The sequence below is a fragment of the Mesoplodon bidens genome (assembly GCF_964165515.1).
Source record: "Mesoplodon bidens genome assembly, chromosome: 2".
Classification (NCBI taxonomy): domain Eukaryota; kingdom Metazoa; phylum Chordata; class Mammalia; order Artiodactyla; family Ziphiidae; genus Mesoplodon; species Mesoplodon bidens.
Window position 1 is genome coordinate 133,183,469 of NC_138177.1, and position 14,896 is coordinate 133,198,364.

At 38.7% G+C, this 14,896-nt stretch overlaps 1 protein-coding gene across 4 annotated transcripts; it reads right to left on the reverse strand.

Moving 5' to 3' along the window:
• Positions 1 to 648: 648 nt before the first annotated feature.
• USP1 (ubiquitin specific peptidase 1) lies at positions 649 to 12,938 on the reverse strand. Of its 4 annotated transcripts, XM_081224744.1 has the most exons (10): positions 11,894 to 11,984; positions 11,173 to 11,281; positions 9,551 to 9,789; positions 8,176 to 8,296; positions 7,511 to 7,615; positions 6,574 to 6,734; positions 4,651 to 5,330; positions 3,824 to 3,994; positions 2,706 to 2,907; positions 649 to 1,731 (listed from the first exon to the last, which is right to left on the reverse strand). In XM_081224744.1, the coding sequence occupies exons 3-10, from the start codon at positions 9,718 to 9,720 to the stop codon at positions 999 to 1,001; spliced, it is 2,343 nt and encodes a 780-aa protein (XP_081080870.1). In that variant the 5' UTR covers positions 9,721 to 9,789; positions 11,173 to 11,281; positions 11,894 to 11,984; the 3' UTR covers positions 649 to 998. The 4 variants fall into 4 exon arrangements, with proteins under 4 accessions (XP_081080870.1, XP_081080872.1, XP_081080871.1 ...); XM_081224746.1 differs by lacking the exons at positions 11,173 to 11,281; positions 11,894 to 11,984 and adding an exon at positions 12,780 to 12,938 and having other exon boundaries at positions 9,551 to 9,642; XM_081224745.1 differs by lacking the exons at positions 11,173 to 11,281; positions 11,894 to 11,984 and adding an exon at positions 12,780 to 12,848.
• Between the last annotated feature and the right edge of the window lie 1,958 nt (positions 12,939 to 14,896).

Below are 14,896 nucleotides of genomic sequence, written 5' to 3' on the forward strand. Positions count from 1 at the left end.
ATGACAATTTAGATGGACTAAACACAATTTCTCCTATTTGAAATTCAATTTCTTTGCCTCCAAATGTCAGAAAGTACTATTAAAGGTAATTATGCATGTTTATTCTCTTCTATGTATATATATGTGTGTATAGTATGTGTATATACACACAAGTTTTTTTAAGAGAATCCAGCTATATTTATGGTAAAAAATATGCAAGTAAAAAAATCCTCAAGCATTTGTATACATAGTTGTTAAGCAGTTTAAATTTTATTGACCTCCTGGTTTTTTTAAAAAAGTTAAATTTAAGGTCACACCTCTAAGTTCGATGCATTATATACAGATCGTGCAGAGTATGACTATGAAGAGATACAAATTAGTCCACACTGAAAAAGATTTACTAGGGTACAGGATCATTTTCATAAATACATATAAAATTCTTTTGAAGATAGATAGAAGAGGACTGACTCTTCAGGTTTTCTGAGACACTTTTCAAAGTGACTGAAGGCACAAAATGTGCACTATTGTGAATACATACACGTGCCTCTAATACAGCCCACCAAAGGTCTGGCTTCATGACTTACAAAACTAAATGTACTGAAATGAGATTCTGCTTAGCTGAAAAACCACAGAACCTATAAACATCATGTAGATAATTACTCCAAAATATGGAGATAAAAATACAAGCACTTTATTTGAAAAAGCAAACACAAAAGATAGGTGTAAATTCAAAGTGTTTAAATGCTTCCATTTTGAATAATTCAGTTAAGAACCTATACAAGTTTGTTCCCAGAAGCTAATGCATCAATCACTAGTCTCCACTAAGGAAAATGAATTCTAAAAATTAACATGGTTTTCAATAACTCAGATTTCACTATTTATATAAAAACCTAGAGAGACCAATAATATCCAATAGCTTCAAAAGATAAGCTAGATAAGCTAAAGACTTTTTGATGTAATCAATTTACCAATGTTTGTCCAGGTCTGTTTAATATACACACAAGGAAAATACACTCACTCTATAATTTCTTATAAAATAGCAAGTAAGGAGTAGATGTAGGAGATGTAGAAGGGGAAAGAGAATTCAAAAAGTCCTTCTCTTCAGTAACTTTCACTTCAGAGTCATCAAAAAGCAACCACTTCCCCTCATACTCCTTTAAGCTTTGCACTACATATGAAATTTTGTTTTCAAAATCACTCATGTTAATGCCTGTTTGGTCATTGGATTCCTTGTTTCTATCAGATTCATGGGTCCCATTAGTATTGTTAGTCTCAGAATTTCTATTTTCAGCAAATGCTGTACTGGCAACTTTATCAGGATTAGATGCTTTGTTGTATAACTCATAATCTGCTTTAGTCTTTTGTCCTCCGAGAAGTCCAATAGCTTCTACTTTTTTTTTGTTCAAAACTTTACTTGGCTGGGTATTTCCACTGACTCCAATCGACACTTCTTCATCGTCACAGTTTTCGACCACACCCCTTGCTTCCTCATTCAATGGTTCTGGCTTACCTACTTCACACATTTGGTCGATCACAAAATTTTCCTTATCTAGTTCTAAACTGTTAAGGTCAGTGACTTTAACAGAAGCAGTATAATGCCCGCTACTAATTGTAATGCCACTATGCATCACAACTGCAAATAATCCATAGCTGTCGTTGGTTGGCTTTGTACTCCATTCTTCTAGTGACAGTTTAAGAGGTGTCAGTAAAGGAGTGTTGATCTTGGAAAGTCCACCACCATAACCATCAAACCTTTGGAAGGGGGGAAAAAAAAGGTTTTCTGGGATTCCACTTCATATATATTCAGTTTTACACCCAGTGTGAAACCAAGTAAGTCTGAATGAACCCTTAATATTTACTGCTCATATGAATAAAACACAAAGTAAAAAACAAGACCCCAATTTTGTATAATACTTACACAAAGAATACTGAAATAAGTACTAATATTCAGGTGCTTCTGTGAAGGATATATGGCACTTCCCCCCTTACTTTTATTTTCCTAATTTTGTGCAATAAGAAAATAAATGGCACTAAAAGAAAACACTGATCTTCAAAATCCTTTTCCTTTATACTTAGTAAGTCATTTTAATGTGAAGTCTGTCTCTACAACCAAGATTTGGGGACAAAAAATAAAATTGTACTGTAGTAAAGGAAAAAGCCACTGAAAGAAAGGACCATGTCATCTTCTGGCATGAGAAAATGTGTGGAGAGCTACTGCTAAGCTCTCATGGTAATTTCAAACAATTCATTAATATAGAAAGGAATAAAATCTACAATGACATGTATACATGTCAGAAAAAGACAGACTATCTAAAATGTAACTGGCATTTTTATATTTACTATTGCTTTCAGATATTTAAATTTTCAACTAAAGAAGAATCTCTCAAATTGTTCAGACTAGTTTTATTTCCTGGCTTACTTAAAACTAAAATAATTTTGTTTTGCTCCCCTCAAAAAAATGTTGATGTATGTACGAAATTTGTTCCCTGCTTTAATCAATTAATTAAAATAATCAAATAAAGAATGAAAATGAAAAATGTGTGAACAAATCATACGCATTCATACAGAAGGATTTAAACTGATGCGTTTTTACAGGGAAACGTAATAAAACAATAAACTTTTCTAAGGCAATATTTGTAAATTACTTCATTTCAGTAGTTTCTATTACACTACTGTACTGTTTCCTTACTATCATAGCATTTTGAACAAAATTTTAGAATACTCACTCCAAGCCACTAGCAGCAAAGCACTTCAAATGAATAGTTATAACTTCAGGCATTTTGTCAAACAAAAGACTTCGTTCAGCTTCAGTATAATGATGGCAATTTTCACAGAAATATTTATCTTCTCCTACAATCCTCTCCACTGAAGCAAACTGTGAAATTGCCCATCTCAGGGTCTTCATTTCTGTTTTTGGCTCTGGAGAAACTACGCAAGACAATCCTGTCACTCACAAATGAAAAATCTCTCAGAAATTAAAAACTTAAGCCACAAATTTTTATGTTCAGAATTAGCATACAATTTTAATTGACTAATCCTCCCCAAATGATAACTAAAGAGATTTCTTTTTTTAGTTTCACAAACTTGTAAGTTCATCTTCGACAGCGCACATACCTCTAAATATTTATATCTGGTCAGCCAAAAAATATAGAGGTCAGGGACAGCAAAATCAATGTAAGCCCTACCCTCTGACTCCATGGGAGAAAGACTTTATATTTAATAGTCAATTTACATTATCTGAACAAGTAAACCAGTCTCATGATCACTTCCCATGGCATTACTACTTTTTGTGGTTTATACAAAAAAAAAAAACACTGGCTCAAATATGGTGTTAACAAAAATATCCTCAGTAGCTCTGAGATTCAGGTACCCAAAAATTAACTTAGTAAAGCATTTCATTTTCCCATTATAACATACTCTACACATCAAAATAAAGATGCCAGGGCTTCCCTAGTGGCACAGTGGTTGAGAGTCCACCTGCCAATGCAGGGGACAAGGGTTCGTGCCCCGGTCTGGGAGGATCCCACATGCTGTGGAGCGGCTGGGCCCGTGAGCCACGGCCGCTGAGCCTGCGTGTCCGGAGCCTGTGCTCCGCAAAGGGAGAGGCCACAACAGTGAGAGGCCCGCATACCGCAAAAAAAAAAAAAAAAAAAAAAGATGCCAGAATTTTCCAAATGCTAATAACTATTGACAAGTGTAGCTATATAGGCAGAAAGATTTTATTATACCGAAGACACTAAAAGAGTTTTTTCTCAATAATTATATAAGCCACTTATTAGACAGTGTTTTGTTGAGGAAAACTCTAATTATTCCATAGTCCATGCAAGCCTCCAATTTTGCTTACTTTCAGAACTCTCCTCTACTTTGGAAAGCTCATCTTCTTGCACTGGTACACTGATGTCTTGAAAATCTTCTCTTCTTTCTGTTAAACTTTCACATTCTAAGCAACGAGTCCTTAATACCAGCTGACCTTGAAATAATTTCTCCACTAGCTCAAAACCAATTTGCTCTGCACCTAAAACAAAAAAAGGAAAACACAAATCTATACAGATGAATTCTTCAGTACAGCCCAAATAACCATTATTCCATTTAAAGTATATCATGGCTAAAAGGCTGATTTTCATATCTCAAACTTGCTTATTAGCATTAAGAGGTGACTTATTCATGAAATATAAACTCCCTGTAAGGATAATTTTGAAATTAATTACTGTTATCTCTAAAAAAAGACAATTTCAACACATGTGTGTCTTCTTAACTCCCTTCCTAAAGATACCCCAAAGGATGAAATTTAGTCATGTAAGTTCTACAAATTTTCCCTGAGATCTGTGTGAACCTAAGCAGAAATCCAGTATGGTATAACTACTTAGCAAATGCAATTTCTTTCATGAGTTTATGTCAAATACTGCATATATAAAGGGGTAAAATATTCTCTTGCCATTAAGATGAACTCTCCTAGTTTATAAACATAAATTACTATTACCTTAAAATTAGTGAGATTTATACACACACACAAAATACATGTTAAGTGTAGTGCTTGAAACGCCAGTTCACATTGTGTTAAATTTCTCTTAAAACTTTAGCCAGATATCATACTGTATATGGATCTAAGAAGAGAAAATTCCGGCAGCTGTTAATCCTACCTATCAATGTCCAATAATAAATTATACTGACCTTTGTTTATGGGCTTAACTTCATTAACAGGCATAACATTATTCCCTGGAGATTCAAGTCCACAACGATTAGCTGTATTATCATTCTCATACTTCCCCATGTCCTCTTCAAGACCATATTCATTTTCTTTAGACTGTCCTTTGGATTCTTGGTGTGTTGTTATTTTACCCAGACTACAGAATTTAGAAATAATGCTGGGTTGCTTAGCTGGAGACTTTAACCAGTTTATTTTAACTCTTGATTTCTTTTGTGAGGGTCTTGCACTCTCATTTTCAGAAATGTACTTGGGGAATATTTTAGCAAGAATATCTGATGAATCAACTGTAGCTTTTCTTTTTGATCTGGTTTGTCTCTGGTTTTCTTTCAAAGACTGGTGTTCCTTAGAGACTTTAACTTTTTTCTTCATGTTACCAAATTCAGTGTCACTTTTTCTTTTCCCATGTACTTTTGGCAGTTTTTCTTTATAGTCTTCAGAATGCCTCATACTGTCCATCTCCATGCTGTTATTACCACTCATTTCCTCTTTCTGATGTTTTTCTTCTACCTTAGTAGATAACTCTGCCACATTTTTTACTTCTTTTTTTAGGAGTTGGCATGTTTCTTGAATGTGTCCCAAAATACACTGTAATACTTCCTGTGCATCATGCTGTAGATATCCTTCATACATAGGGTTGAGTTCCCTATAAATAAAAATTTCCATTTCATCTATTCCAGTTTTGAAGATATAATACCAAAAACCACCTTTCCATACAGAAATGAATTCATTTATGGGGCTATCATAAATTATTTAAAAATCCAAAAACATTTAATTCAGCTACTAATTTGAAACTCCTAAATGTGTAACTAAAAACAAACTTAACCTGATTTTTATTATCACAAATACTTTGATCTTCTAAATATTGTTAATAGCTAATGTGTATAGTATTTACTGTGTACCATACTTTATTCAAAATGCCATATATATATAATTTTTTTTTTTTGGCCTTGCCACATGGCATGTGGGATCTTACTTCTCGGACCAGGGGTTGAAGCCCAGCCCTCAGCAGTGAAAGCACAGAGTCTTAACCACTGGACTACCAGGGAATTCCCTCAAAATGCTTTTTATATTATCTGTATAATTTTCACAATAACCCTGTGAGGTAAGTACCATATCACCACTATTTACAGATAACTTGCTCAAGGTCACAGAGATGCAAAAGTCAGGATTCAAACCTGCTCCTGGACACCACGCTACACTGCCTCTTAACAAATGTATGGCAATGTATTACATCTAGGTCTATTCCTAACCTAAACTATTAAATAATTTTTTAAAGACTTAAACCCTGTAGTATTTTGGATACGGCTATTCTGTATATAGGATAAAGTTTCATTTTTAAAGATAATACTACAAAGAAATCTAATCCAGTTAACTAATATTTCTCTTCTAAGTACATACAACAAAAATAGAAAACTTGGAATTTACAGTTCTTTTATATAACGTATTTTGAATATAGACCTATAATTCCTATCTGAAATCCTTAGACCAAATGTGTTTGGTAATACAGAAATTTTCAGATTAAAAAAGAATCTGGCACATAGTTAAAATATGTATCACCAACATAATAGGGGCAGTATCCCATAATTACACACATTACTACTTCTACAGAAAAGAGTATGAATATTCACATTACAGATAAATATGAATAAAGACTATAAAATATGAATAAAGACTATAAACAGCCTCACACAAATTCAGATTTAATGAATTTAGTACCAATTGTAAGAAAAAATTTCCAGTCTTTGGAGCCTCTGGGATATTAAGGACTGTAGATCTGTAGTGTCTGTTTTCCTTGCCCTTTATTCCCCCCATTTGTTCACATGTCACTCTCCTCCAAAGAGAGAATGAGCTAAACTGGAATCCTAAAATTATATAATAGACTATACCTGAGTGTGTTAAGTAGTCGCCTTGGCTGAGTAGCAAGTTCATCAGTATATTTCTCTGGATGTAAGAGAAAACTAGCCTGAAGCTGTTCGACTGAAATGATCAAGGAATGTAAGCTGCATATTAGTTCATAACTTACTGAAGAATCTTCTTCGCAATTTCCCTGTCAAGAAACACACAAACATTTTAATTTTTGAACAAATTAAGTACCTTCCCCCTTCTTTTTCTCACTAGACAACACTAGCTTTTCTAAATCTAATTTCGTAACACTAATTTTCTGGAGGTATACAAAATAAAGTTAAAAAAATTTTAAGCATATTTTTGGTTACTTTCTATTATGTGGGTTATAATGGTTTTCTAATTATGTAAGTCAAAGGTTTCTTTATATTTAAGTAGTAAAAGTGAGTCAACTTAAAAACAGCAGATAAATAACAGGGTAAAAGGGTACGATATGGGTTGAGAATCCGCCTGCCAATGCAGGGGACATGGGTTCGTGCCCTGCTGGGAAGATCCCACATGCCGCGGAGCGGCTGGGCCTGTGAGCCATGGCCGTTGAGCCTGCGCGTCCGGAGCCTGTGCTCCACAACAGGAGAGGCCACAACAGTGAGAGGCCCACATACCGCAAAAAAAAAAAAAAAAAAAAGATATGTTGTGACAGTGGTGTGTGTGACAATGTTTACTGGTAAACAGTAAATTAGAGGACTGGAGAAAACACTATAAAAGGGGGTAATCAAGTTAGCTACTTACCCCACAAGAATGAAATAATCAAGTTAGCACCTTACCCCACAAGAATGAAAAATAACTGCCAATGAGAAATTTAATTCTCAGATGTAATTTGTTAAGAGAAATAATCTTTGTCATTTCTCCTCCAAAATCCTCTCTGTATTTATTACTTTTTCATTTCTAAGCAAGTGAATTTCCATTAATTTTATTTTTTACCTTATCTTTTTGACTGGCTTCATCTTTTAGGGCTTCTTTCTTCCTTGAAATAATATTAAATAAGTGCTTCACTCCAGATTTAAAACCAGGACAAAAATATAATACCTATAAAGTGAGATTGTCTTGAGTATTTACTGAACAAACAATATACCTAAAATCATTAAAACACTATCATGCTTTTTGTAGAGTATGTTCATATGTGCATTACTTAAAATTCTGAGATTAAGATGTGTGTCAAAAATTGTTCTCTATTTCATCATAGTAGCCTGCTATCTTCCCTCAGTGCAACAAAGCACTGAGCCTGACCAGATACAAGAGTACAACACGAAACAGATATAGTTACAAGGGTTACAACACATATCACCATAGAATCAGGAATCGGACAGAAAAACTAAAAGTTTGGTATCTTCAATTTAATCAACATCTACTCAATTTTGCTATCCCAATTTTATTTAATGTATCATTTTCTCTTACCTCAACAGAAATTTGTAACGTGCAATTTAGAATCATGATTATTTTACCCCATTCTGGTTTACTTACAAAGACAAAGACAGTATTATGGACAACTGAAATCCTCCAATAACCTGAATCCTCAGAAAATATTAAGTGTTAACATCATTCTTTGCCTACTAAAGTTTTATTATATAGCAAAATTGTCAACTTACCTGAAGTATACTATTAAGATAACAAGTATTGCCGAGATTATTCAGTCCCACAAACGGTAACAAGTTTTCTCTCTTCTCACAGTTGACAGGTGAGGACTGTGCTGCAGGAACAACTTGATCACTATTAAGTACAAAGAAGAGAAAGGGATAAGCAAGTAGAATTAAAGTGGAAATATTACTTCCCTAGATTTAGTCTTTTCCCAAAAGTTGTATGACCCGAAAAGTATATGGATTTTATTCAGATGGCATTTTAAGACAATTAATCTGTACAGGTGCAAAAATTGCTACACACCCAGAATAAAAGTTTTACAAGCACTTTAAAAATATTACACTCAACAAGCTTCAAAACAATTCCATTAAACGACTGTTAATCCCATTCTACAGAGCAGAAAATTGCAGAATTGGTACTATGATTTGTTAAGCCAACAGGACATTTTAATCAAGTAGTTTAACTCTGAATAGAAACCTGGAAATAACCTGAATATGACAATATTTGGGAGAGGCTGCACTATCTAAGTCAGATTCTGTTTACAGAAGATTATGAAGATACTTACACAGCTGTTCCTCACTTAAAAATGAATTGTTCAAGTTTATAACTCTTTTACCTCAGCTTAACAAACAGTCCTCACAGCATTTTTATTTATTTTACAGCTGCTAGCTATAACTCTAATACCTCAAAGTATTTATAGGCACGAATGCTGGTAAGCAAAAGGTTCACCACAATCTCCTAAACTGATTATTGGTAAATATTAGGAAATTATACAGGGGAGCAAATCTACATTAGTCATATAGCAGAGTGCCTATGTGCTGAATACGGAGCAAGTGTAGACTCCAACTAGAGCAACTATTGGTGGAGTAAAGCATTCCATTTTGTTCTGATTTCTTTTCAGTCACTGAAGGATTTATTTGTATCAAAAGCATTTCTTATTTTTAAGTTTATTTTAAATATAATTTGCAATTGTACACCAACAGGTTTGAGAATTCATATACTAGGTATGACTACAAAGACAAAGTTTATGCCAGGTTACTGTCCCCCATGAATTTCTTTACCCTTACATAAAGTGTGTTGCACTAAAATCAAATTTAAATTGAAAAATACTTTCAGTCAATTAGTATTTCTCGAAGTTAGCCTAATCGGCTGAGCACAATTTAAAAGAGTTATAATGTGAACTGTGATGTGATCCCTGTGGGGAACCACCAGTTTTATCCTGTTTCTACTATTACACACTGCTAGACTTGTCTCACTAATGTGTGCTTTTTTATCTCCCTCTATGGACTATCAGGTCAGAATGACTGCAGATATCAATCTAAGTTCACTGCTTTTTCACTGATGCGGAATTTTAAAAAGTACAGAAATATACTGAAAATAACATACATTTCAGATCCTCTATATTCAGAAGTTTTTTCTTCATTTTCTTGAGAATCTGTGAAATCCAAGGCTCTCTTGGTTTCCTTTTTCTGAAAAAACTTCAAGGAAAGTCTGGGTTTTTTTGATGGACTACCTCTTGAAAGCCCATTACTTTCACTAGGTATGTCACTGGGCATTTTCTCTTCAAATCCCAAGGAGTTGACGAGAATTAATTTATACAGGGACCCTGTAATCACCAGTCATATCTGTTAATCAGAGAAAAGGTTATTAGTTTTCAGTTATTGGCTGTAGGCAACAGAATCATCATTTCTGAAAACAAATTTACCAAGGAATGGTATTAATTAGAACTTTGTATTTGAAAATCTAATGCCTGCCAATAACAGGCAGTCACTGTTTTATTGCTTATATGAAGGAGCTGCCATTTGTCCTTAACTTTCTCAAACAACAAAAAAAAGATACTGAACTTTTACTAGCTTGCTATTAGATTAAGGGTCACATCACAAAATACCCCACTTTAGTAGTAGACCCCATTGGACTGGTAGTAGTAGTAGTAATGGTAAAGTAGTATCATCAAGGGGTAAAAACTTTATTATCTATTAGTTCATTCAGGAAACACTGAGCAACTATCATCTCTAATTCTGAAGTACAAGGTGGGAAACAGAGGGGTGAATGGGAAATCAAAGGAGTGCTAGAAGTGACTGAGTTCTCCTTCCAAGGTCTTTTCTAGTTATACAAAATAAAGTCTATTTAAAGTATAATCTGCATACAAGGAAAGGCCTAGATCTAGTGTTAAGTTTACACCTAAAAACTTGTGTGAAAAGTAATAAACCATATGCAAAGTTGGGATAATGGTGTAAAAAATTGCTGCACTTTGTGTATATCAAATTCTTATGCACTAGAAACCAAAATATACTGACTTTCCAAACTTCTTTTAACTATAGAATTTTTTAAGATACTGCTTTAAGTAGGAAAGAAGTTTGCCTTGTGCAAACTTTCTTCCCTGTTTTAAAATAAAACTTTTGAACTAAAAAAAAATGGCTCTATTTGTGGTAGTTATTTTACATTTTAGTCCTATTTTTCATTAGGAAGATACTACTATCTGACCCGAGTATTACCAGAAAATCACCTAAGAGTCCAAAAACTCAGCAATGACTTTAAAATATAATATAGGTAGAGACTAACAGGACGAACTAAATTTCATCCTTAAGCATAAGCGAAAACTCGGCTGCCTCTGAACTGGGAATTCACAACACTGAACTCGGCAGTGAAACCACCTTTTTGAGACAACTCAGGAATAACTGGAAAGCCGACCAATTTCCCCATCCCCCCTCCAACTCAATTTACTCTCCTGGCCACTAATGCTACTGATGAAATGCTATCACGAATGATAAACCAGCCTGCACTGAAGTGTCAGGGATCTCTAAGCACTAGCGATTTTTGTAAAACGTTTTTTCTTGGGAGCCAATTCTAATAAATGATGGAAACTGGATTCTCTAACGGACAGAGTAACCGGACTTAAATAAATATTAAAAAAAACAATGACCAAGCACCTGAAATAACATTATCAATCCTAATCAATAAACCACCCCTCCAGGCTCCTCAAAGCAATGATTAAACATTAACATTACCTAGAATATAACATTTTACCAGGTGCCGTATCTTCTGCTATACCATTTCTTGCTCCTGGCTGTCCGTATCACTGGGGGTTGTTACATCAAAAATGTTTCTCCCCTAACTCTAAATCAAGTTTCGCAGAAAAAACAACAGAACATTAAATGTTCTTGACAAATGACAGTGTGAACACTAAGTCTCATTAGTTTCAAGTTTTTTCCTCTGTAAGATGGGACGACTCAATGCCAACTTTTCACGAAAAATGTAAAACAAGAATAACATCCTCGACAAAGGTTTAAGACACGTTCCGTTCTAAATATTTGTAGAAAAAGTAAGTTAAACTGCTCGGTAAAATTTAGCAATCACCGACACAGAACAACGTGAGGGCAAACATTTCTTCTCCCTATCCCGCAAACTCTAGGAACGGAAAAGAAAGTGAGAAGATGACGGGACGGTGATGATGTCCGTGCCCGTCAAACGCGGCACCGGCCCGGCGGGCGGCGTCTTTAAGCAGAACCACAGCTCGCGGAATTGGCCTATTTACTCCCAGCCCGCACCTGCCTTGAGTCCCCAGCGGCGGCGGGAGGGGGCGCCGCCCGCTGCGCGGACGGCTTGGCTGGCAGCTGGGCGGGGGCGCAGCACCGAGGGAGCCGGGGTCCTCCCCGCGGCCCCCTCGGACTCCTGCCGAACTTGCCGCGGCGTCCAGGCGCCGGCCCCTCCTCCACGGGCCCTCCTTACCTGGTCATGGCCCAGAGCGAGGTCCGCGGCGGTGACGCCGACGAGTCTAACCGGGCTGAGGGCGGGTGCGACAGGTGAGCCCCTGCCCCGAGCCTGCGGGGGACCGCGACCCACGGAAAAGCTGGCCGGATCGCCCTCCCCGCAGGGGAGTGACCATTCGCTCTCAAGAGCGGGAACCCGGGCTGCGGCTCGGTCCTGCCTGGCGCCGGCACCGACTACATCCCTGAAGCGGCGCCCGACCACGCCCGCCCCCGTCCCCGCCCCGGGACGGCAAGGAGCGCCAGAAGCGGCTCCGCTCGCCCGGCGCCCGAACCGCTGGGGTCTTCCCCACTACACCGCCGACGGGAACTTGGCGCGTTTTCCTCAGTCTCAGGACCCTTGTGTTTTAGCCTCCGCCCGCGCCAGCGCTGCGATTGGAGGTGGCGTCCTACGAAAGTGCCGGTTCTAGTCTCCAGGCTGCAGAGACGCGAAAGGCTAGAGCCACCCCGCGACCGCCACTAGCCCTCCTGGCACGCACGAGCTCCGGAACCAGCCGGAACGGTAGTTGCCCCAAGCTGGTAACGGGTTCTGCAGTTTCAAACAGCGCAGGCAACGTCACGGGCAGCTCGCGCGGGTCCTCGCGGAGGGCGCGCGCTAGAAGCTAGAGGCCTGGCTGGCGGGCTCGAGCCTCACATCCTTTTTTTTTTTTTTTTTTTAACCACTCGTGCGCGACAGTTGAGGGGAGCGTACGGGTCGGGAGACGGGACAGAGAGATGGGACGGGCTTCTTGCTCGGGAAGTTACCGCCAGGTGCTCAAATCCACCAATCCGTGATGAACAATCCCCAACCCTGCCCCCCGCAGCCCAGGAGGAGCCAGTCAGAAGTACCTAGACAAAAAAAAACCCACCTGGTGGGGGGGAAAGGCAGTCCAGCCACTACCAAAAAGAAGAGAGGAAGGCTCCAGCCAATCATTGTTGGGCATACAGAGTGTTCCTCAGGCGCGTTTCCCCTCCTTCCGCTCTCATTGGCGCTCGAGTGCGCGCTTTCGCTGCCGACTGTTAAGTCTTGCTCTGCGTTTTGTGAATCCTCGAAGGTGGGACGTTCAGCGAGGGTGGGGTTTCCGGAGCAAGGCCGTCACAATAAGTCCCGCCCCCGTTCCATGAGTACACACTAGGCGGGGTTACCCGGGAGTTAGTTTCGGAAAATGGCTGTCCGCCCTGCCTGCTTCTCTGCGCTTGAGCTTTCTGTACCGAATCGCAGCCTCAGCCCCCAGGCCATCCAGTAAAAGGAAGCACCGCCATAGATAACAGTCAGCTCTCAACCGAATGCTGCGGAGCTGAGGCTCCCTCCTCAGCCCCTCCACGCCTCATTTTATCGCGTTTACCCCTTCCCCTTCCCCACCGGACAAGGAAACGAAAGAGCATTCTTAGGGCCCAGCTCTGGCTGGGGGAGCTGCAAGGGGTTCCTGTACGAGCCCTTACTAACGGGCTCAAAAACGGCGAGGCAGGCCTCACCTGGTTTCTGCTTCCGTCTGTTGTATGCCTACCTCGGTGAGGTGACCTCACAAAGCAAGGGTGGCAGTGAAGCACAATAAGTTCAGTCCAAATTCATTTAACCAAGCTTGTTTTGAGGTGCCTAGTGTGTGCCAGGCATTCCCTGCTCTATAGGGGCTTGACATGAGTGACAGGGAGAGGAAATAAGGAGTATGCTCTTTTAGGTACGTAGTCTTGACATCTGAGTAGAGAGCTGAATGAAAGTGCAGCCAGCCTTGGAGGAATCAGGAAGAACGGTCCAGACAGGGAGAAGAGCAAAAGCTACCAAAGTCCTCAAGGTTCACGTGTTTGGTGTTCTGGGAGGAAGCAAGGAGCCAGGGTACTTAGACCACAGTGAGTCTAGGTGTGATGATTGTGGGAAATGAGATTAGTTACATGGTTGGGGCTCTGATTAAACAGGGTAAGGAGATGGGACTCATTTGATGGTTTTGAGCTGGGGAGTGGCGTAATTTGTAAAGCGGCTGCTTGTGGTGGTAGACTGTTGACCTTCAAAAGTGCAAGCTGTAAGATCCCCTAGGAGGCTATTCCAGCAGCCCAGGGAATAAATTAGGGTGGCCTGGAATAAGGTGGTAGCAGTGGAAATGTTGAGAACGGGTAGGATTCAGGATATATTCTGAAGTAAGGCCAACAGGATCTGCTGATGGGGAAAAAAGAGACAAAAAAAGACAAGGATTTTTTTTTTTTTAACCAAAGCAGTTCGATAGTGGTTTGTCCTTGTTAAAATGGAGAACATTGAGGTAATGATGGGTTTGGTGGGAGGGGCCATTGTTCTGAGACGGAAAGATTGAGACGCATATTTCACATGCAAATAGAGATACTGAGCCAATAGATTTCAAGTTTGGAGGTCAGTAGAGAATTGAGATCAGGAGATATAATTTGAGAGTCACCGAATGGTATTTAAATACACAAGACTTTAAGCAATCACCTAGAATGATATTTATCCTAAAAAAATCTGCAGGGCATTGATGACCTCTACCCTTGCGAAGCCAGGAATTCTAAACCCAGAAAACTGCTCCTTAACCTACCCATTTAGCAATCACCTAGAATGATATTTATCCTAAAAAATCTGCAGGGCATTGATGACCTCTACCCTTGCCAAGCCAGGAATTCTAAACCCAGAAAACTGCTCCTTAATCTACCTATTTTAGAATCAATATCCATCCCAAATGCTCATTTTAAGAGAGACTTATAAAGCTCCTGATGACATATTTAAGATCATTTAAAAAGCAAAATGAAGTAACTAGTATTCAAGCAACCAAAATGGAGCCGGGTGGCCATTGTGGATGTGGTTTCAGACATGTTCCTGCATCACAGAGAACTTGAATTTTCTGAACTGTAGCAAACTCAAGGACACCACATGTTTTCAAAATAATATCTTCTAGCAGTTGCCAGCTGCTACCTTATGGTCTCAAGTTCTCCCCTAAGCAATCCTTGCTTAACAAGCACCCTTCTTGCCAGCTCAACCAATTGG